At 45.4% G+C, this 23,918-nt stretch overlaps 1 protein-coding gene across 1 annotated transcript in view; it reads right to left on the bottom strand.

Annotated features, from left to right (window-relative positions):
* The window catches only part of MECP2 (methyl-CpG binding protein 2), a 124,468-nt gene that overhangs the window by 30,485 nt on the left and 70,065 nt on the right, over positions 1-23,918 (bottom strand). The window contains exon 2 of the mRNA XM_033922355.1: positions 4,596-4,907. Within this exon, the coding sequence (XP_033778246.1) occupies positions 4,596-4,907 (312 nt within the window). The remainder of the gene's footprint in view (positions 1-4,595; positions 4,908-23,918) is intronic.

Raw genomic sequence — 23,918 nt, 5'->3', positions numbered from 1 at the left:
CCAGACAGTAGTGAGAGGTAAAGGTATGAACTGAAGACCAAGTGGCAGCCTTGCAGATCGCCTCAATAGGCGTGGACCTGAGGAAAGTGACAGACGCCGCCATTGCTCGGATTCTATGTCCCGTGACCCAACCTTGCAGCGAGAGACCAGCCTGAGCGTAGCAAAAGGAAATACAAGCAGCCAACCAGTTGGACAAGGTATGCTTGGAAACAGGACAGCCCAACCGATTAGGATCAAAAGAGATGAAAAGTTGAGGCGCGGTCTGATGAGACTTGGTGCATCGCAGGTAAAAGGCCAATGCCACCTCACCCGGATGCAAGTGGGGCTTCGGAAAAAACACCGGAAGAACAATAGACTGGTTGAGGTGGAAATCAGAAACCACCTTAGGCAAGAACGTAGGATGAGTACGAAGGACCACCTTGTCATGATGGAATACAGTAAAAGGTGGATCCGCAATCAGAGCTTGCAGCTCACTGACTCTGCGGGCAGACATGAGAGCAACCAGGAACACCACTTTCCAAGTGAGATACAGGAGATGAGTCTTATCAATGGGTTCAAACGGAGGTTTCATCAATTGAGCCAGAACCACATTAAGATCCCAAACCACTGGGGGGAGGGGGGGGCTTGAGTGGAGGATGAACATTGAAGAGACCCTTCATAAAGTGGGAAACCACCGTATGGACAGAGAGCGGTTTCCCATGACGAAAGGCAGCAATCGCGCTGAGGTGGACTCGAATAGATGTCGATTTGAGGCCAGACCTAAACAAATGGAACAGATAATCCAGCACGGAACGCAAGGGGGCAGAGAGTGGCTCCATACGGCGTGCAGTACACCACGCAGCAAATCTGGTCCATTTCTGGGAATAGCATTGCCGAGTGGAACTCTTCCGAGAGGTTTCGAGAACATCCCTCACCGACTGAGAGAAACCTAAGGAGGGAGGCACGTTGAGAGGAACCAAGCTGTTAAGTGTAGAGACTGCAGATTGGGATGTAACAGCGAACTCCGACTCTGAGACAGCAGAGAAGGAAACACAGGAAGAAGCAGAGGCTCCCTGACCCTAAGCAGGAGGAGCAGGGAGAACCATGGCTGCCGGGGCCACCGAGGCGCTATCAAGATCATAGTGGCGCGGATCAACTTGAGATGCACCAGCGTCCTGAGAATCAGAGGAAAGGGAGGGAATGCATAGAGGAACCCATCCATCCAATCGAGAAGGAAAGCATCCGCCTCAAGACGATCCGGTGAGTACACCCTCGAGCAGAAATGAGGCAACTTGTGAATGAGGGGCGAAGCGAACAGATCTATCTGTTGAGTCCCCCACCGAACAAACAACTGCCGCAGAGTGTGGGCATGGAGCGACCATTTGTGCGGCTGAAGAAGGCGACTCAACTTGTCCACCAGACAATTCTGCTCGCCCTGGGTATACACCGCCCGAAGAAAGATGTTGTGGCATAACGCCCACTGCCAAAGACGAAGGGCTTCCCTGCTTGTTCACATAATACATCGCAAACCTGTAACAAATGATGAAAAGCCACCACGGCATTGGAAATGGCCCGGAGCTCCAGCAGGTTGATGTGGCAGCGACGGTCCGCACTCGACCAAAGACCCTGAATCCGAAGGCCGTCGAGGTGCGCTCCCTAGGCATACATCGAGGAGTCCGTCGTCAGAACCATCTGATGTGGGGGCACAAAAAGAGCAAACCTCTGTTCAGAGTGGAAGAGCTGGCCCACCAACGGAGCGAGCATTACAAGGAGGGAGTCACTGCAATGTGCTGGGACGCGGGATCCTGAACCTGCCGCCACTGAGGGACACGAAGATGTAACCAGGCGAACGGCAGGATATGAACAGTGGAGGCCATGTGTCCCAAGAGGATCATCAGCTGCTTGGCCGAGACCGAAGACCTCTGAGACACCAGCTGACTCAGGCGCAGAAGGGCGGCCTGCCGAGGCAGAAATGACCGGAGGCGGACCGAGGACACCTTCCGGTATAAACAAAAAAGGGCCTTCTACTGACGCCGAGACAAGAAGGAGCGCAGACAAACTGTGTCCAGGTCCACCCCGATGAACTCCCGAGACTGGGGTGGACAGAGGCGAGACATGGGGAAGTTCACCCTGAAGCCTAGAGTCTGAAGGAGCAAAATGGTCTGAGTCGTCGCTCGTAGAACTTCCTGGCGAGAGAATGCTTTGATCTACCAGACATCGAGGCAGGGGAACACCTGCAGGCAGCGGAAACGCAGGGCAGCAGAAACCACCACCAGGCAGATCGTGAAAACCCTTGGAGAGGCCGCCAGGCTGAAGGGAAGGATACAATACTGGAGGTGGAGATCCCCCACCCGGAATCTCAGAAACAAGCATGAGGCCGGGGAATAGGAAAGTGCGTGCATGCCTCTTGAGATCCAGTGAGCACAGCTAGTCCCCTCCATCTAAGAGGGGGCACAACGCTGGAAGGGTGAGCATACTGAACCATTCCCAGACTAGAAACTAGTGCCGGTCACGAAGGGCCAGGACCAGACGCAGATACCCCGGCCTCTGGGGCACCAGAAACACTGATCCGGAGGAACCTTATCAACTGCTCGGAGGCGAAGTAGGCTCGAGCGGCCAGCAACAGAAGGGGCAGTCAAGACCAGCCCGATGGACACTCTCACGGGGGGAAGGTCTGGGGGTGCGAGACTAAAGGGAAGGAAGTACCCTACCCGGATGATGGGAACGCCCAACTGACAGAGGCGAGGTTGTCCCACCATGCGTAGAAATGATGAAGACCCCCCCCCCCCGAAGGGAGGGGAGAAATCTCCAGGAGGAGAGGAGCCCGGAGACTCATACTGGAATAGTCAAAAAGACAGTCCAGGAGTCGCCGAAGCCGGTGGTTGGACCGTAACCCAGCGCTGCTGGGAAGGAGGCCAAGAGAACATAGGAGTGGTATCTAGAGAGCACCTCCGGAGAGGGAGTCTATACCGCCAAGCCAGAAGGTATTCAGCTGAAGGCACACCAGAGAGGCGAAGGACTGTTCGTGTTCTAAGAGGCGGTCAGTGGTCACCTCAATGGAGGCCTCAAGAAACGCAGTACTCATGCAAGTGAGAGTGGCGAGACGATCCTGGAGATTCGGATCCCTAGCCACACTCTGCGCCAAGCGAGACGACGCAGGGCAGGAGCAAATAGAGCCGGAGCTGGGAGAAAGTCTCCTCTAGGAGACTAAACTCCGTACTACGAGAATATGGCACGTCTGCCCGGAATGAATCGAAGAGAAAGCGGAGAACTCTCGAATCCCCGACAGGAGCCGGAGAAGTCGAGGCACAGAGCCCCAGGCGACGTCGAGGCACAAAGCCCCCATCGATATCGGGGCACAAAACCGCAGTCGATGCGAGGCACAAAGCCTCCAGCAATGTAGAGGCACAAAGCCTCAGCCGATGTCGAGGCACAAGGCTACAGTCAACCATGGGGCACAAAGCCCCAGACGACGTCGAGTCACAAAGCCCCGGTCGAAGTCGAGGCACAAAGCCTCGGTCGACGGTGAGGCACAGGCGACGTTGAGGCACCAAGCCTCAGTCGACATCGAGGCACAAAGCCTCAGTCGATCCCAGGCAACGTCAAGGCACAAAGCCCCAGGCGACGTTGAGGTACAAAGCCCCAGGTAATGGCGCTCAGCCGAAGTCTGTTGAGGGTTCGGAAGATGGCACCATACCAATAAAACTGGTAATGAAGGTGCAGCAGTGCGCTCTATAGAGGGCAACATCGAGGATGAGTATTCCCATGAAAGGAGACACGATTCGAAGGTCTCGTAGAGGCTGGCACGACTGCACTCAATGCCTGGAATGCCTGAGACTCAGCCAGCAGCGTTACCGAGGTAACGCAGCTAGAAAGAAAGAAGAGACTTACCCAAGGATGGAACCCACGAGGCACAGCAGACGGGACGCCACCGAGGATCGAGGCTACGTCAACTCGAGTCCAATGAAGGAAAAAGGGGCCTGGCCATTCTGCTCACTCGAGGTGAACCCAGTGAGAGGCCAGGAGAAGAAGAAAACACAGCCGCAGCCAAACGAGGCCTAGCGGCAGGGCCGAAGCCCAAGAAGGGCCTGCCGGTGTAAAACCAGCAGGTACACAACAAAAGGACGAAAAAAATACACGATCAATCAACAAACCGCACAGCGACTCCCGAACAAAATAAAGAAGCCGCGGTGCTAGAAAGGCACTTAGAAGAACGCAGAGAAGAGAGACAGGGCTTTCTGGCTCCATGGAAAACTAAGAACTGAAGACCACGAAGAGGGGATGCGCCCTCTAGTGGAGCAGGAAGGCACACGCATGCGTGGGCAGCACTAGCAAACTTTGAGATCTTCAATCAAGTTTGCTTGAAAAGCTGTCCGCGACAGGGCTCCGTGGATGACGTCACCCACATGTAGAGAATATGCTGCCTGCTTGTCCTGGGATAGCGCTGATGACAACTGTGGGACTGCTGCTCAGCAAAGGGAAGAATAGTCTTTCAAGAAAGTTCTGGACAAGGCATGCAATGGTCACAAACCCATGTCTTAAAGAGAAAACATATTCTTTCAATTTACTATTTATCAGAATATGTGACAAAACACTGTTATATCTGTACTACTCACTTGATTAAATAGACATCATACTTCCCCGCAGAACGTCCTGATTTCCTTTGCTTCAGCTTCCGTGTCCAGCCTTCAGGAAGAGTGGGGTCCTCATACAATGGTCCACGGTCTCGGATGATAGAGCGACGCTGCTTAGGCGAGGCTGAGGCTTCAGGGACAGCAGGTGCACTGCCAGTGCCTTCAGATGGTTCAGCTTTCCCTGCCTCAGCGGGTTCATGTCTCTCTTCCTCCTCCTTCTCCTTCTTCACTTTCCGGACTTTAGGCGGTTTGTCCTTTTGACTCTGCAAATCTTGGTCTTCTAATTTCGCTTCCCTGCAGTAGGAAAAAGCTATTAAGTGTCAAAATTTGAAAGAAAGTTAACTATTGTGCTGAGCATATCAAAAGTAAACAATTCTACAAATGAGCTCAAATTAAATTAAGTATTGGCTATGATGTGCCATCGCAAACAAAGCATGAATCAATAACTCCAAATTCAAAAAGTAAGCAGCCCTCACTGTGATTCTAATTCCAAAATTTCAGTTCCTAGGCCTGCAAGAAAGGAAAGATTCTTATCTATAATACATATTATTTAAGGATTGCAGGATAAATAAGCAGCCACTGATGTGGGTGATATTTGATGGTGTTGACTTGGACAGGTCTGGAAAATTGTGGAAGTTTTCTAGGTATGTTTGGAGCTTCCTATACAGCTGCTGCCAGATTTGGGGAAGAGGAGATGGCTGAATCCTGTAGAAAAACTTTTCGAAAATCATTTCCATACAGGGAGAAGGGTAGGAATATGGAACAATGTATCCTGCTATTCACTGAGAACACATTACAGTATAGGTAAGCAACTTTTCTTTCCCCCCCCCCCAGCATAGGAACAGTACAGTCACATATATGTGAAACCTTAGCTCATGGCTATTTGCCAACAAAAGAGGGGTTAAGAATTCTGTCACTGGATGAGGACATTTTTATGAAGACAAATCAAATTAAATTCTCTCCACCCAGGTAAGATGGAAGTGAATTCTTCACCTGGAAGACTGACTGACCAAACAGCACAGTTACTTACCGTAACAGGTGTTATCCAGGGACAGCAGGCAGATATTCTTACATGTAGGTGATGTCACCAACGGAGCTCCAGTACAGACACTTTAAAAGTGCATCGCCACTTTAAGACTTTCAGAAAGTTCGCGATAGCCCGCACCGTCCATGTGCGAGTGCCTTCCCACCCGACGTAGGCACGCGGTCCATCAGTTCAGTAAGCCAGCTAAGAAGCCAACCCGGGGAGGTGGGTAGGTTGTGAGAATATCTGCCTGCACCTCCAATCTAACCAGAAAGGGATGGTGGGAGTGTTGGCCTTTTAGGAAAATAAATTTTGCAATTCTGTCTGGCCGAAGTGTCCATCCTGTCTGGAGAAAGACTCCAGGCAGTAATGTGAGGTGAAAGTATGAACCGAGGACCAGGTGGCAGCTTTACAAATTTCTCAATAGGGGTAGATCTAAGGAAAGCTACAGAAGCTGTCATAGCTCTAACTTTATGGGCTGTGACACGACTCTCCAGTTGCAGTCCTGCCTGAGCGTAACAGAACGATATACAGGAAGCCAACCAGTTGGAAATCGTTCTCTTTGAAATAGGATGTCTCAACTTATGATCATAAGAGACGAAAAGTTGAGAAGACCTGTGTGGCTTTGTTCTGTCAAAATAGTAAGCCAAAGTTCGCTTGCAATCCAAAGTATGAAGAGCTGCTTCTCCAGAGTGAGAGTGAGGCTTGTGGAAAAATACTGGAAGCACAAGTGACTGATTGAGATGGAATTCCATCTAGTCTGCCCATCTGCAGTAACCATTATCTTTTTCACTCTCCGAGAAATCCCACGTGCCTATCTCAGGCCTTTTTGAATTCAGACACAGTCTCTGTCTCCATACCTTTTCTGGCATCTACCACCCTTTCTGTAAAAAAGTATTTCCTTAGATTACTCCAGAGCCTATCACCTCTTAACTTCATCATATGCCCTCTCATTGCAGAATTTCCTTTCAAATTAGAGACTCGACTCATGCGCATTTACATTACGTAGGTATTTAAACGTCTCTATTATATCTCCCCACTCCCACCTGTCTTCCAAAGTATACAGATTGAGATCTTTAAGTCTTTCCCCATTTGCCTTATGATGAAGACCACATACCATTTTAGTAGTTTCAAGTTTATTAAAATAATTTTTAAACTGCCTAATTAGGTTTCTAAGCGGTGTACAATATAAAAATTACATAAAAACAAATTTAAAAGTTAGGGATACTAAACAATACCAAAATGGATTATTAGTAAGACACATAATAAGATGTATGGACTAACTTCAAACAATAGGGAAGAGAGGAGAGAACTACAATCGTGAAAAAAGAGCACAGTAAAAGGGAAAAAAACAATAGGTTAGGGTAAAAAGCCTTCCTCTGGACCGACTCCATCCTTTTTATATCTTCTTGAAGGTTCCAGTATATCTTAGCTGCCTCCAGAATTGTACACAATATTCTAAATGAGATCTCACCAAAGTCTTATACAGGGGCATCAATACCTCCTTTTTCCTACTGGCCATACCTCTCCCTAAACAACCTAGCATCCTTCTAGCTTTTGACTAGACAGAGTCTAAAGTACTGTATATTCTCACCCTTAGGGGAGGTGTTTCTCAATCCTTTCCTGGAATAAACCACTAGCCAGTTCATTTCCTAGGATATCCCAAAAAAATATGCATATGAGAGATTTGAATACATTGCCTCTACTGCATACAAATCTGTCTATATTCATTAGAGATACCCTGAAAATCAAACTGGTTAGAGCAGGGGTGCCCAATAGATCGATCGCGATCGACCGGTAGCTCGCCAAGGCAAAGTGAGTCGATCACCCAGGACTCACTTTGCCTTGGCGATCTATCGGGCCGATCAGTCTTCCTCTCCCCAACGTCAATTCTGCCATCGGAGAGGAAGTTCGGGCCAGCCAATCGCTGCCTGGCTGGGCGGAACTTCCTCTCCGAGGGCAAAATTGACGTCGGGGAGAGGAATGCTGGTCGGCCCGAAGCAGGGAGATCTTGGGTCGGCGTCGGCTTTGGGGCCTGTTATCCATCGGTGGCGGTTTGGGTCCTGCTCCCCGATGGCAGCGGCAGTGGCTTGGGGAAGGGCAGGGAAAAAGAAAGAAAGGGGGCAGGGAGACAGAAGGATAGAAGAGAAATAGAAAAAAAGAAAGGGGGCATGAAGAAAGAAAGAAAGAAAGGTCAGGGAGAGAGGAAGAAAAAGTTGGGGGAGGGAATGAGGTGTGGAGGAGAGGAAGCATACAGGCTGAAAGAAGGGAAGAAAGACTGGATGCACAGTCAGAAGAAAGTGCAACCAGAGACTCATGAAATCACCAGACAAGGTAGGAAAAATGATTTTATTTTAAATTTAATGATCAAAATGTGTCTGAATTTATATCTGCTGTCTATATTTTACAATATGGTCCCCTTTTACTAAACCGCAATAGTGGTTTTTAGCGCAGGGAGCCTATGAGCGTCGAGAGCAGCGCTGGGCATTCAGCGCAGCTTCCTGCACTAAAAACTGCTATTGTGGTTTAGTAAAAAGGGAGAGGGGTGGGTATTTGTCTATTTTTGTATGGTTGTTACTGAGGTGACAGTGCATAGAGTCATCTGCTTTGACCTCTTTGAAAAAACCCCGGAATAGGAATGATAATTAACATTTTCTATGCGTACAGCGTGCGTTGTGTTTTTTTAAAATTTTATTGTTGGTAGATCATTTTGACTTGATCATTTTAAAAGTAGCTTGCGAGTCAAAAAAGTGTGGGCACACCTGGGTTAGAGGGTATATACCAGGAATGGCTTGAAAAAACATTTCTTTAGAGCATGAATAAGGCATTGAGACAGGTTATTTTGAGGAACTGCACAGATTGACAACATACATAACTGGGTTTGGGTACTGTCAATCTAGGACTTTTCAGGAGTCTTAAACACAGTAAATAGATTTTTTAAATCAGTAGCTAGTTATATGGGGGCCTCTTGCTTTAAAATATAAACTTAAAAACTAACTAGCATAAATTCACCTTCCATAGTGTCGCCCTTACTGTTCCAGACCAGTGGGTTAGTTATGCTCATTGACCATCAGGTGAAGATAGAAAAAACAAAGAGCTGCCTGATATAGGTCCCCTCTGACCCCCACATCCCATCAATATTTTCTATTTTCAAGTAGGTGGATAATCATAGCTATCAGCTCTGAATACTGGATATGCCATTCCTGGTCCGATTGGCAGGGCCGGTTTTAGACACAGTGAGGCCCAGGGCAGAAATTAAGAAGGGGGCCCCCTCCCCCGCTCATGATCTTCACGTCATTACTACCACAAGACTAAGGAAAAGCTCTAGGTAAGGACTCATTCTACCCTTACCTCCAGCACCCCTCACTACTCACGCCCCTCTAGGTCTCCGTATCTATATCTATACTGAGATTCAAACTCTTGTTTATTTCTTTTATCATATATAAACTCTGTTTATTTCCTTATATTACCTCACTTCTATTTGACTCAGACCGGACATGATCCTTTGTTATTTACACTCCTATGTTACTAGTACTTGTACCCTCACCTCTTATGTATGATCCTCTATTTTAACTCCTGTTAACCGCATTGAACTTCATGGTGTACTGTAGTATACAAATAAAATTTTATGTTATGTTGATACAACTTTAATTTAATTCTTTCTAGTAGGGGGGAGGAGGAAACACCTACGTCAACAGTAAAGTTAGAATAGGGTCATTAAATCCAGTGGTGTACCTAGTATATATGACAGCCAGTGCTGATCATTTTTCAACAACCCCCTCTATATAGAAAATTTATTTTTAGTAATAATCCATGAGTCACACAACAAGGGTGCACCTAGGAAAAGGCAGCATCTTAAACACTGCAGTGAGCACTAGAGCACCAACACAAGCGTTGTAAAACTAAACAAGCCAGATCCTGCAGTCAATTGATCCTGTACCGAAAACCATGTCCTTTTCATACACACAGAACACAGATAAACCCTCACCCAATATAATAATAATAATAATAACAACAGTTTATATACCGCAGAACCGTGAAGTTCTATGCGGTTTACAATGATTATAAATGTTACAGATTGAGTAGAATTAACATAGTTAATATCTATTGATTAACAGCTCAAGAGATCAGTTATTGTGGGAGAGATTGTATAAATCAGTTTCCTAGATACTTTAAGAATAGATATGTTTTCAGGTGTCTCCTAAATTCCCCATAGATATTGTCAAGCATAAGTAATTGTTTCAGATCATTGCTCCATAATGCTGCTTGATAAGAGAGAAGATGTTGGTGATGTCTTTTAAATTTACATCCTCTAACCGGGGGAGAAACAAAATTCAAGTTTGAGCTTCTCTTATATCTATTGGTTGAAAAGGAGAATAGGTTGGTTATGTATTTGGGGACTAGGCCGAATAGTACCTTAAAGCAAAAGCAGCCAAATTTAACCTTCACACGTATCTCTATAAGCAGACAATGCAGGAGTTGGTAGGAAGGAGTTATATGATCGAACTTCTTCAACTCAAAGATCAGCCTGACTGCCGCATTCTGCATTAGTTGTAATCACTGCATATTCTTCCGGGAAATTGCCAGATAGGCGATATTGCAGTAATCCAGTTGGCTCAGTATGAGGGATTGTACCAAGATTGTAAATGATGATGCATCAAAATATGCTCTAATGGACCAAAGCTTCTAGAGAGTAAAAAAACCCTTTTTAACCAAAGAGTCCACCTGGTCTTTCATGGTTAGGCCCTGGTTCAGCGTTATGCCTAGAACCTTCATAGTGGGTTGAATAGGGTAACTAAGTTTGTTGATGCACAGTGGTGTTTTAGTATCTAGTGGGTGTGACGAAGCTATGAAGAATTGTTTTTTTCTGAATTAAGCTTCAGTCTAAATTCAGTCATCTATCGTTCCATCGAATTTAGTACTTCTGTTGCCATGGGGAGTAACTTCTGAGAGAGAGGTGGCGAATGGGATGATGATCGTAAAGTCGTCTGCGTAACTGAATAATTTTATCCCTAGTTGGGACAGTTGCGCACCTAATGATGACATGTAAACATTGAAAAGCAATGGGGATAGTGGTGATCCCTGTGGGACGCCAGATGGGTTACTCCAGGTGTCCGAGAGATTGTAATTAAAACGAACTTGATAGGTGCGGGACATAAGGAAGCCTCGGAACCAGTTTAACACCTCTCCTCTGAAACCAATTGCATCTAAGCATTGTAACAATTTCCCATGGTCTCTAAGTCAAAGGCAGAACTCATATCAAATTGCATAATCAGGGCATTAAGGCCCCTGCTACACAAGGAGAGTAAACTATCCAAGATGGCTGCAATTACTGTCTCAGTGCTAAACAAAGGTCTGAAACCAGATTGAGTTTCATGTAGGAGAGAGAACTGATCAAGATATTCCATCAACTGGATGTGTACTAATCCATCCAAGATTTTTACAAAAAATGGAATGGATGCTACTGGTCTGTAGTTGGTTACTAATGCTAGTGATTCTTTACAATTTTTTGGAATTGGGGTTATTATAATGTGACCATTATTAGTAGGGAATTTTCCATTTTTAAAATTTTCGGTCAAATGATTCAACAATGTTAGTTTAAAGTCTAATGGGGCTGTTTTTATAATTTCTAGGGGCCAGGAGTCCAAAACGCAGTACGATTTAGTGTACTTAAGTTATAATTTGATATAATTATTCCATTCTAAATCTTGAAAGGAGTTTCAGATCATATCCGCTGGTGTTTCATTTTCTTGTCTGTTAACTATTTGATGCTCATATATGTCGTTTGCCGAGCAGTTATTCCTTAAGTTTTTAATTTTTGAGTCAAAGTGCTGTGCTAGATTGTTTGCTGAAGGTTACTTAATATTGTGCATGGATTAAGTGTGCCATGTGGTATCAAATAAATTTGTAACCAAGTTGAATAATTCTTTTGTATTGATTCCTTTCGAGCTAGTATTGGATGAGTCAATTTTGGATGAGTAGAATGCTGTACGTTTATCTTTTATCAATTGTTTGTAGATTTTTATGTTGGATCTCCAGATATTCCGGTCTGACAGCTTCCCCAATTTTTCCCAATCGTCTTACTACTTGTTTCATTTTTAAAAGTTCAGCGTCAAACCATTTATTATGTTTATTTGGGCAGCTTTTACTATTTAGTTTAGGGGCAATTTTGTCTAGAATGGATGTGCTTGTTTTCATCCAGTGATCCTAGAAATCAACCCTTTCTCCTATCTTCGCTCGTAAATCGTATTGAGACCAATATTCCTCTGGGTTGATATGGCCCCTTGTGAGATATTCTTTTTTATCCTTGGTTGTGTTTTAGATTTTAGATGAGTCCAGGTTAAATTAAAGTAGTAAGTAAAATGATCAGACCAGATATCATGACACCAAGTGCCCTCCGATAGAGAGATGGAAGGATCTAAAATCTCCTTTGTGGACATAGCTACTACATCTAAATGATGACCTTTTTCATGTGTTTGTGTGGTTAAAGGGAGATTATAATTATGCAAAGATAGGAAGTTTTTAAAATTTTTTGCTTCTGGGTTGTCCTCTTCATCTAAGTGTAAGTTTATGTCTCCTGCAATAATATTATATGAAGGAGCAATTGAATTATGTAGAACAAATTTGCAGAAGTCCTCTCTGGCTTTTGTCCAACTTTTCGGTGGGACATAAAATAGTATGCAAGAAAGGGATTCTTCTAGTTCCTTATTGCTAATTTTGCAGGCTAATATTTCTAACTGATTGGTCATTTTGGAATCCAATAGTTCAAGTTCAAATCCTTCCTTAGAAACAACTGCTAAGCCTCCCCCTCTTCTGCCATCCCGATTTAGCATGAGAATTTTGTAGTTATCTGGTAGAACACTGTTCTTCAACCGCCGGTCCGCGGACCGGTGCAGGTCCACAGGAAATTTCTGCCGGTCCACGCAGGGCCGGCAAGATTAAAGTGACCATAGGTCCGTTATCAGACCTCCTGCCCCGTTGTCCCCACACACAGCTTCAGGACAGCGTCCCAAAGCTGTGCTCGGAGACAACGGGACAGGCGATCATTTCCTGTTCCTCCCTCCTTCCTTTCCCCGGGTCCCCTTCTCTTATCACTCTGCTGATGCTGCTAAAGCCGACAAGAAGTCTTCTTTCTGACGTCAAAATTGACGTCGGAAAGAAGACTTCCTGTCGGCTTTAGCAGCAGCAGCAGGGCAGTAAGAGCAGGGGAAAGGAAGGAGGCTTTTTTTTTTTTTTTTTTGCGGGGCAGGGAGGGAAGGAGGTAGGCAGGCAAGCAGGTTGGCTTTGGCCAGGGAGGGAGAGAGAGAGGTAGACAGGCAGGCAGGCTGGCTTCGGGGGTGGGGGTGGGACAAAGTGTGGAAGGCAGTGAGAGGGACATAGGAAGGAGGCACTAGAGGCACTAAAGAGATATGAAGGAGGCACTGGGGGCACTAAAGACAGGAAGGGGCACTAAGGACATGGGAAGGAGACACTGGAGGCACTAAAGACATGGGAAGGAGGCACTGGGGACACTAAAGACAGGAAGGGGCATTAAGGACATGGGAAGGAGGCACTGGGGGCACTAAAGACAGGAAGGGGCACTAAGGACATGGGAAGGAGGCACTAAAGACAGGAAGGGGCACTAGGGACATGGGAAGGAGGCACTGGGGACACTAAAGACAGGAAGGGGCACTAAGGACATGGGAAGGAGGCACTGGGGGCACTAAAGACAGGAAGGGGCATTAAGGACATGGGAAGGAGCACTGGGGGCACTAAAGACAGGAAGGGGCATTAAGAACATTGGAAGGAGGCACTGGGAGCATTAAAGACATGGGAAGGAGGCATTGGGGGCACTAAAGACATGGGAAGGAAGCACTGGGGCACTAAGGACATGGGAATGAGGCACTGGGGGCACTAAAGACATGGGAAGGAGGCACTGGGGGCACTAAAGACATGGGAAGGAGGCACCGGGGGCACTAAAGACATGGGAAGGAGGCACCGGGGGCACTAAAGACATGGGAAGGAGGCACCGGGGGCACTAAGGACATAGGAAGGAAAGAGGGAGGGAATAGAAAGGGACAATTCTTGGGCCTGAGTGCAGAAAGAAAGAAAGGATACACAGACAGAAGGAAACACAACCAGAGACTCATGAAATCACGAGACAGCAAAGGTAGGAAAAATTATTTTATTTTCAATTTAGTGATCAAAACGTGTCAGTTTTGAGAATTTATATCTGCTGTCTATATTTTGCACTATATTTGTCTATTTTTCTATAGTTACTGAGGTGAACAAGCTTGCGGAGATGGAGCAGAAATGGGGTTTTTAAATTTTAGTCCTAGTAGTTTGCCGGTCCACAAAATAATTCTTTTATTTCTGCCGGACCACAGGTGTAAAAAGGTTGAAAAACACTGTGGTAGAAGATCATTTATTATTGGATTTTCTTCAGACAATAACCATGTTTCCGTTAGAAAGAGACAGGCTATTTGCTTGCTGATGATCCAGTCTTTGATTAAAAAAGCTTTGTTTCTTACGGATTTGGTGTTAAGATATACATAAGGAATAGAAGTGGATGTGATAGGTCTGGTGAATATGGTGATTCTGATAGGTTTTACTTCCCTTATCCTTTTTTTGAGGGTACGCTGATGTCTTCCGTTAGTTAGTTATGAGCCTAATAGGTTCTTCGGGGTAATGGACTAAGTGTAATTGTGGATAGAGTGCATTAATATCCTTAATGCAACCGCTTGTTAAGTAGATCAATAGAATCAATAGTAAATTCATGTTTGCAGATTAATGTGACACCTTCCTGTTGCAATAGCTATATTGATTTCCCTGGCCTGACCCAATTTCTGGGTTATTTAATTGATATTAAGCAGTCTGCTTGTCCCTTAAGAGTAGTCAATTTCAGATACTACTGGTTATGTTGAGGGGGTTAACTCTCACAACCCAAATCTCACATAGTTCATCTGTGACAAGTCTTAATTGGTACACTCCAGGTCTTGGTAACAGCTCTGAGGCCTATTAGAACCCACCCCACCCCCTGAAGAGATTGGAATAATCACAAACTAAAAATAGAAATATGTAGACAAAAGTTAAACTGAAGCGAGAGACAAAATGGCGGCGGCGTGCTAACAGCTAGTGAGTTGTGCTCCAGCGTGCCTTGCTATTCTACGGAATTTACCTTGGAGAAAAAGCACAGTTACTTACTGTAACAGTTTAACAGCAGACAGCTATTCTCAAATATGGGTGACGTCATCCACGGAGCCCGGTGTCAGGTCAAAAGCGCGCCGGGACAAAGGCGCGCCCAGACAATTGAGCGCAGCGCGGAGGCGCGCGCCGCTCTAAATTACTGTTTTTAGGGCTCCGACGGGGGGGCATGAGGGGGACTCCCTCACTTTACTTAATAGACATCGCGCTGCGTTGTGGGGGGTTGTAACCCCCCACATTTTACTGAAAACTTAACTTTTTCCCTGTTTTTAGGGAAAAAGTTAAGTTTACATTAAAATGTGGAGGGTTACAACCCCCCAAACCCCCCATAACGCCGGGGCGATGTCTATTAAGTAAACTGGGGGGGGTTCCCCAACAAAAACCCCCGTCGGAGCCCCTAAAAACTGTAATTTTGTGCGGCGCGCACCTCCACGCTGTGCTCAATTGTCGGTGCGCGCTTTTGTCTTTCGCGCCATTGTCTATGAACCACGGAGCCCAGATGCAGACAGTCTCGCAAGCAGACTTGCTTGTAGAAACGTAGAAATTTCGAGTCAGCCGCACCGCGCATGTGTGAATGCCTTCCCGCCCAGCGCAGGGCGAGTCTCCTCAGTTCAGATAGTTATCAGAGAAGCCAACCAGGGGAGGTGGGTGGGTTGTGACAATGGCTGCCTGCTGTCCCTGGATAACAACTGTTACGGTAAGTAACTGTGCTTTATTCCAGGACAAGCAGGTAGCCTATTCTCACATATGGGTGACCTCCAAGCTAACCAGAATGGGATGGTGGGAGTGTTGGCAAATTATGAAAATAAATTTTGTAATATTCTCTGGCCAAAATAGCCATCCTGTCTGGAGAAAACATCCAGACAATAGTGAGAGGTGAAAGTATGAACTGAGGACCAGGTAGCAGCTTTGCAAATCTCCTCAATAGGTGTGGATTAGAGAGCTGCATGGGAACGGGGACGACGGGAATCCCGCGGGACCCGCGGGCATCCCGCGGGTTCCCCCTTCGGGTCACGGGGATCCCGTGGGACGCCCCTAGGGTCGCGGGGATCCCGTGGGGACGCCCCCTAGGGTCGCGGGGATCCCATGGGGACGCCCCCTAGGGTCGCGGGGCTGGATGTACTCAGTCGCGCGGCTCTTCTTCTCCCTACCTTCTCTGCTTGCAGCACAGAGCCGAACAGAAGTCTTCCCGATGTCAGCGCTGACATCGGAGGGGAGGGAGGGCTTAAACAAAGCTTAAACAAGCCCTCCCTTCCTCCGACGTCAGCGCTGACGTCGGAAAGACTTCCGTTCGGCTCTGTGCTGCAGGCAGGGCAGGTAAGGAGAAGGAGAGTAGCCTCGCGGTTCGAGTGGCTACCAAGGGAGGGGGGCGGTTTGCCCCGCCCCGTCCCGTCCCGGTTGCAGCACAGCCGGCCAGGTCCCCTTACTTTTGTGGCACTTCCCCGACCGACCGATAACAGCCCGGGTCCGACAATCCTCCCTGACCTATAGCTGCAAATCTAAATTACCTTCTTACAGCAGCTGTAAGGAAGCTTTAGATAAGACACTGTTGCTAAGATAGCACCTTTAGATGTTAGACAATGAAGCACATATGCTGTTTATCCACCCTACCTCCCTTTCTTGTGTTGATTACTTCTTTGAAGTTTATGTATCCTGTCACCAGATATGGTTTGTACTCATCATCTGATGATACAAGAAGGGATGGGTCCATACAGCACAGTTACTTACCATAACAGGTGTTATCCAGGGACAGAAGGTAGATATTCTCACTGATGGGTGACGTTACCAATGGAACCCCAGTACAGACCATTTCAAAAGCGCATCGCCACTTTAAGTGTTTAGAAAGTTTGTGATACCCCGCACCGTGCATGCCTTCCCACCCAACATAGGCGCGCAGTCCCTCAGTTAAGATAAGCCAGCTAAGAAGTCAACCCGGGGAGGTGGGTGGGTTGTGAGAATATCTGCCTGCTGTCCCTAGATAACACCTATTACGATAAGTAACTTTGCTTTATCCCAGGACAAGCAAGCAGCATATTCTCACTGATGGGTGACCTCCATGCTAACCAGAATGGGATGGAGGGAGTGTTGGCCTTCGAGAAAATTAATTTTGCAATACTGATTAGCCGAAGTGCCCATCCCATCTGGAGAAAGACTCCAGACAATAATGCGAGGTGAATGTATGAACTGAAGACCAAGTGGCAGCTTTACAAATTTCCTCAATAGGAGTAGATCTAAAGAAAGCTACAAAAGCTGCCATAGCTCGGATTTTGTGGGCTGTGACACGACTCTCCAGTGGCAGTCCAGTCTGAGCATAGCAGAACGATATACAGGCAGCCAGCCAGTTGGAAATCGTTGTTTTGGAAACAGGAAGCCCCAACTTGTTAGGGTCAAATGAGACGAAGAGTTGGGGAGAAGTACGATGAGGCTTTGTCTTGTCTATGTAATAGGCCAAAAAAGTTTACAGTTCAGAGTATGCAATGCCGTTTCTCCTGCATGAGAAAACCACTGGCAAAACAATCGACTGATATGAAACTCCCTGACAACTTTCGAAAGAAACTTTGGGTGAGTGCGCAGAACCACTTTGTCATGGTGAAAAACTGTGAAAGGTGGATCTGCCACCAAGGCTTATAACTCATTGACACTCCTTGCAGAGGTAAGGGCGATGAGAAAGACCACTTTACAGGTAAAAAACTTGAGATGGACTATGGCAAGTGGTTCAAATGGTGGCTTCATTAACCTGGAAAGAACTACGTTAAGGTCCCTGACTACAGGAGGCGGTTTGAGAGGTGGTTTCACATTAAAAAGTCCTTTCATGAATCTGGAAACCAAAGGATGAGCAGTAAGTTTTTCCCTCAACTGGCATGTGAAAAGCTGCAATAGCACTGAGATGAACTCTGATGGATGTATACTTAAGTCCAGAGTCAGACAGAGAAAGTAGATAATCCAACACCAACTCTACTGACAAGGAAGTTGGATCATGATGGTGAAAGAGACACCAGGAAGAAAACCTAGTCCAATTTTGTTGATAACATTGTTGAGTGGCTGGTTTCCTGGATGCGTCAATAATATTGCGTAAAGGCTGAGAGATGTAAAGTAGATAGATTCAGCCCGAGAGAAACCAAGCTGTCAGATATAACGATTGCAGGTTGGGATGTAGAAGAGATCCTTGATTCTGAGTAAGCAAAGTAGGAAAGATTGGCAAAGGAATTGGCTCCCTGGTGCTGAGTTGAAGTAGAAGGGCGAACCAATGTTGCCTGGGTCATCAAGGAGCAATGAGAATTATGGTGGCTGACTCTCATTTGAGTTTGAAAAGAGTCTTCAAAATGAGAGGAGTTGGGAGGGAATGCATACAAAAACAGGCCCGTCCAATCCAACAGAAATGCATCAGTCTCCAGATGGTGAGAAGAGTACAGTCTGGAGCAAAACGGGCACAGCTGGTGAATGTTAGGAGCCGCAATAAGTCCACTTGTGGAGTACCCCATTGAGCAAAGATGGGATGGAGAGCTGCCGAACTAAGAATCCATTTGTGAGGCTGAAGAATTCTGCTGAGGTTGTCTGCTAGGGAATTCTTCTCCCCTTGAATGTAGACAGCCTACAAGAAAAGGGGCAGGTGTGGCGCAGTGGTTAAAGTTACAGCCTCAGCATCCTGGAATTGTGGATTCAAACCCACGCTGCTCCTTGTGACCCTGGGGCAAGTCACTTAATCCCCCCATTGCCCCAGGTACATTAGATAGATTGTGAGCCCACCGGGACAGACAGGGAAAAATGCTTGAGTTATACTCATGTAAACCGTTCTGAGCTCTCCTGGGAGAACGGTATAGAAAAATGAATAAATAAATAAATAAATAAAAGGTTGCGAGCAGTTGTCCAAGTCCAAATTTTTTGGGCTTCCTTGCATAACAGAAGAGAGCCCGTGCCTCCTTGCTTGTTTATGTAGTACATTGCTACTTGATTGTCCGTGCAAAGGAGAAGGACTTGAGGGCATAGACAATGCTGAGCAGGACTTGAGGGCATAATACATCGCTCTGAGCTCTAGGAGATTGATGTGAAACTTCCACTCCCTGGCAGACCAAAGACCCTGGGTCTGAAGACAGTCCAGGTGGGCCCCCTATGTATAAGTGGATGCATCCGTTGTTAGTACCTCTGATGAGGGGGGCAAATGAAACGGTAGACCTCTGGAGAGATTGGAAGATGTCAATCACCATTGAAGCGACTGCAGAAGAAATGATGTCACAGAAATATGTTTGGAGAGACGATCTGTCACTTGAGACCACTGAGAAGCAAGAACCCATTGAGGAGTGCGAAGATGTAGCCTTGCTAAGGGCAACACATGAACTGTGGATGCCATGTGGCCTATAAGAACCATCATGTGTCTCTCTGAGATAGATGGAATTTCAAACATCGGCTGACAGAGGCGAAGTAGTGTGTTCATGCAATCTGGAGGGAGAAACGCTCTCATTAGAATGGTGTCCAGGATCGCCCCTATGAATTTTAGACGTTGAGTTGGAAATAGGTGTGATTTGGGGAAGTTGACTTCGAATCCCACAACCTGCAGGAAGGAGATGGTCTGAGAAGTGTCGAGCACTTCCTGAGAGGCGACAGCTTTGATCAACCAGTCATCCAAATAAGGAAGACTTGCTGGCCATGCAAACAAAGAGATGCAGCCACTACAATCAGGCACTTCGTGAAGACCCTGGAAGAAGCCAGGCCAAAAGGAAGGACTTTGTACTGGTAATTGTGCTGATTGACTTGAAAACGAAGATATTTGTGGGAAGCCAAATGGATTGGTATGTGGGTATAGGCTTCTTTGAGATCCAGAAAGCATAGCCAGTCGTTCTGATCCAGAAGAGGATAAAGAAGAGCGAGGGAGAACATTCAGAATTTCTCCTTGACTAGAAATTTGTTAAGATCTCTGAGATCCAGAATGGGTCACAGTCCTCCCTTCTTGGGGACTAAGAAGTAACGGGAGTAGAATCCCTGAATCCGCTGAGAAAGAGGAACTTCTTCGATGGCCTCTCTGTTTTTCTTCTGCTTACAACCCCCACCCCCTCCAATGTCCAGCATTTGTTCTCCTTTCTTCTGGGTCTTTCTCTGCCTCTCTCTCTCTCTCCTTCCTTCGTTCATCCCTCGTCTAGAATCTTTCCACCTCTCTGCAGTCTCTCTCTCTTCCCTCTATACACCCCTAAGTCCAACATTTGCCTCCCTCTCTTCTGCCTCCCCTTTGTTTCAGGTTTCTCCCTCTCTCTATCTTCCTCCTGCTAACATTTTGGGTCCTCCCACCTTTGCAGAAGGGGAGGGAATGAGAGAGAGACGGATACATGTTGCCAATGGGGACAGAGGAGAAAGGAAGACAAGCTGGACTCAGAGGGACTCCAAAATACATTCACAGATTCGCAATACAGGTTAAAATTCAAAACAAACAACAAAGATTACCATACCAGTGCACAGTTTTAGTTCTATGCAAGCCCCAAATATCTCTGCACAAATCTCTCCCTTCCTTCCCTTCCACCTACTTGCCCAGGACTTTAACTCTGAACCCTTTCCATATGTATATACGTGTGTTCAAAAGCATTGTAAAGCAGTAATACTATCCGAAACATAAATCCATATTAATAACAACGTTTGCAACTCCTCTCAACTGCCCTCACTCTATGTCGTCCAACTTTAACCCTTATGTATGAATAAACAACCAAATCTGTAACTCCTCTGGTACATTCCACTCCATGTATGTTAATTTGTAATAAAACAACAAGGCAAGGGGTCCACCAAAGAATCCAATTTGAAACAAAAGAAGATAGGCAGACAACAAGGAGATTCAAATCAGGTTTCGTGGGAGAAGGTAAGCCGGCACGCATAGTGTTACCGTTAGAGAAGGGAAGCCGGCACGCATACTGTTACCGTTAGAGCCCCGGAGGATGGGTTCAAATCGCTTGCTGGTGCTTTTAAAAAAAAAGTCAGGCTGAGGTGGGAGTCATAAGAACATAAAAATAGCTTTACTGGGTCAGACATTGGTCCATCAAGCCCAGTAGCCCATTCTCACAGTGGCCAATCCAGGTCACTAGCACCTGGCCAAAACCCAAGGAGTACAACATTCCATTCAGAATCCTAAAGAATAGCAAGATTCTGGAATCCCAAAGAGCAACATAAGATTCCAGAACCCCAAACAGTAGCAACATTCCGTGCTACCGATCCAGGGCAAGCAGTGGCTTCCCCCATGTCTTTCTCAATAACAGACTAAGGACTTTTCTTCTAGGAAACTGTCCAAGCCTTTCTTAAAACCAGTTATATTAACCGCTCTTACCACATCTTCTGGCAATGCGTTCCAGAGCTTAAGTAGTATTCTCTGAGTGAAAAAAATCTCCTCTTATTGATTTTAAAAGTATTTCTCTGTAACTTCGAGAAGATGAAAATTTGATAGGTAGCTGAAAAATAAAAAAAGAGGAGAAGGGTAAGAAAGAGGCAGTTAGTGAGTAGAGCTAGGACCTATCAGAGAGTCTTTTTTTTGTTTACAACACAGCACCAGTGTGGAGTTGGAAAGGGGTGGTGGGGGGGGCTGAAGAGGCTACAACCCCCTCCCCCATCAGGCCATTCAAAAAAGGAAAGAAAACACCAGATTGGGCAGGAAAAATGAATTGAATCAAAAAATCAATTCAATAGGTCGAATCAAAATTTTTTTTCCCTGAATCGGGATCACCTTAAACCTTAATTCCTAGTTTCCATTCAGCAAATTAAAATGAATGAATCACTTAATTGAGCAGAGATGAAATATAAATCCCAAAAGAAACATGATAAAATGAACTGTTCATTGTGATTAACTCTAAACTCAAAAGGTTCATTTCAAAATGAAAGGACAACTCAAACTTTTCTACAAGCTTTAAGACCCAATACAATACAAGCACTGGCTAGGTGCTGAATTCCACATTCAAATAGATCTGTAATATTACTTAAAACAGATTAGAAAGCATAATCCTATCTTTAAATGACAAAAAAAAGTATAAAACTCAATTCAGCTTACCTTAATAGGAGCTGCAGAAAACTTGTGCTATGGATCTGGATGTTCTTCCTCAGAAATCCCGGTGACTGCAGGACAATCGCGCGCCAAATATTTGCGCGCCAACGCACACTGAGACCCGACAATTCTTTTATTTTTGACGGTTATGAAGTAACCCTGATTTTTGAGGGGGGCACTACACTTAAAACATTCAGCTATTTGTTCTTTCTCCCCTCTCAAAAAAACAGGGTTACTTATAATCCTCAAAAATAAAAAATTGTCGGGTCTCAGTGCATGCTAGCATGCAAATGTCTGCTGTTATCACTATCGCTTTTAAGTTAAAAAAATACTCTAACCTCTTGGATATGGGCCCCGCATTGAGGATTGATTTGTGTGCTTCCGGCGGCTCTTCATCATCCCAGGGAATCACCATCCTCCAGTCAGGCGGGCAAGATCGGCAATGCGGCCCCTCCCCCATCGACGAAAATTTAAAAAAATGTTATAAAAAAAAAATTTGCTCTCCTTCAGCAGGCCCCAGGCATGTGCCTACTGATACTACTAACAAGACTGACTCGGGACACGGTGTTCTCTGTCTCAAAGAACTCGTGGGCCTTATGGGGAGAGAAGTGGAAGACGGCTGGCCTCACATACCCAATGCTCTCCTCCAGGGCAGCCAGCACCGGAGGCACTGGCAACTTCCCCAAAAAGTGATGCAGGAGAATGCAAAGAGGTCCTGCACAGCGCTCCAACGCCAAGATAAAAAATATAGTTGCGGCATTCCTCCAATCAAAATCTACTCCTCATTGCTGCTGCTCTTCCTATTGGCTGAACTGATCGCAGCTTCCACTGTTTCTCGCCCCCAGCTGTGCCGGCCGCTTGACGAGGATCAACCAGCTGGAGTCTTACAAACCCCGAAGCAGGGAACTTGTTTGTGTTGCAGTGTGGGAGAGACGCCCTGAGGGAAGGGGACATAGTCGATACCGGACTTTTTTTTTTCCCCAAAAATGTTGCTTACTCAGAATGTTGCTCACTGGAGGAAAACAGCAGGGCGGTCACCTAAATTAGCTGGGCGGAGCGCCCGGCTGAAAGGCCCTAGGGAGAACACTGCTTAAAGTGGCGATGCATTTTTGAAGTGGTCCGTACTGGGGCTATGTTGGTGACGTCACCCATCAGTGAGAATATGCTGTCTGCTTGTCCTGGGATAAAAAAGTGTTCTCAATGAAAATGTCCCTCTATAAAATATGGTATTAAAATCTTTTAACATCTTACAATAATAGTGATAGCCTAATATTTGAGGTGAAAATTTACAATAAATATAATTACAGTAAAAGACAGGGTAAGAGACACTACAAAACAGAAAAGCACTTGCAAGACTTCTTTACCGTAAATGTATTATCACACATTCTTTGATGTGAAAATTAGGACACACTTAAATGGTTTAAGTGTATTGAGGCTTCATCAAATATACAACATGTGAAAGATAAAGTAATAAAAACAATAGATCATTCAGAAGATATGGCATTTCTATATACAGAAAAAATATCTAAAATCTCAGCTTTATTAATACATTTTCTTTAAAATATTTTTCTTTTTCTTTTTATACATTCATAAAGTGCTCCATCAATCTGATCATTCGTGCGTGAATAACAAACTGCAGTGGTTAGTCAGAGGACTTCATACAAATATACAACATGTGAAAGATAAAGTAATAAAAACAATAGATCATTCAGAAGATATGGCATTTCTATATACAGAAAAAATATCTAAAATCTCAGCTTTATTAATACATTTTCTTTAAAATATTTTTCTTTTTCTTTTTATACATTCATAAAGTGCTACATCAATCTGATCATTCGTGCGTGAATAACAAACTGCAGTGGTTAGTCAGAGGACTTCATACTCTTCTTTATCATATTATCATTCTTCTATCAATGGGCTAAAGCGCTCATTAAAGCGATTATTGAGGAATAGCATACCAACGGGTCAATTTTTAAGAATAAGACGTATTTGTTCACAGGAGGATGATTTTACTAAATAAGCAAATATTATGTATCATAAATTTTGTGATAGGGGCTACCCGAAAAAAATTGTTAAAAAGGCTTGGAAA

The sequence above is a fragment of the Geotrypetes seraphini genome, chromosome 1 (assembly GCF_902459505.1).
Source record: "Geotrypetes seraphini chromosome 1, aGeoSer1.1, whole genome shotgun sequence".
NCBI classification, from domain to species: domain Eukaryota; kingdom Metazoa; phylum Chordata; class Amphibia; order Gymnophiona; family Dermophiidae; genus Geotrypetes; species Geotrypetes seraphini.
This window is presented reverse-complemented; position numbering and strand designations above follow the sequence as displayed.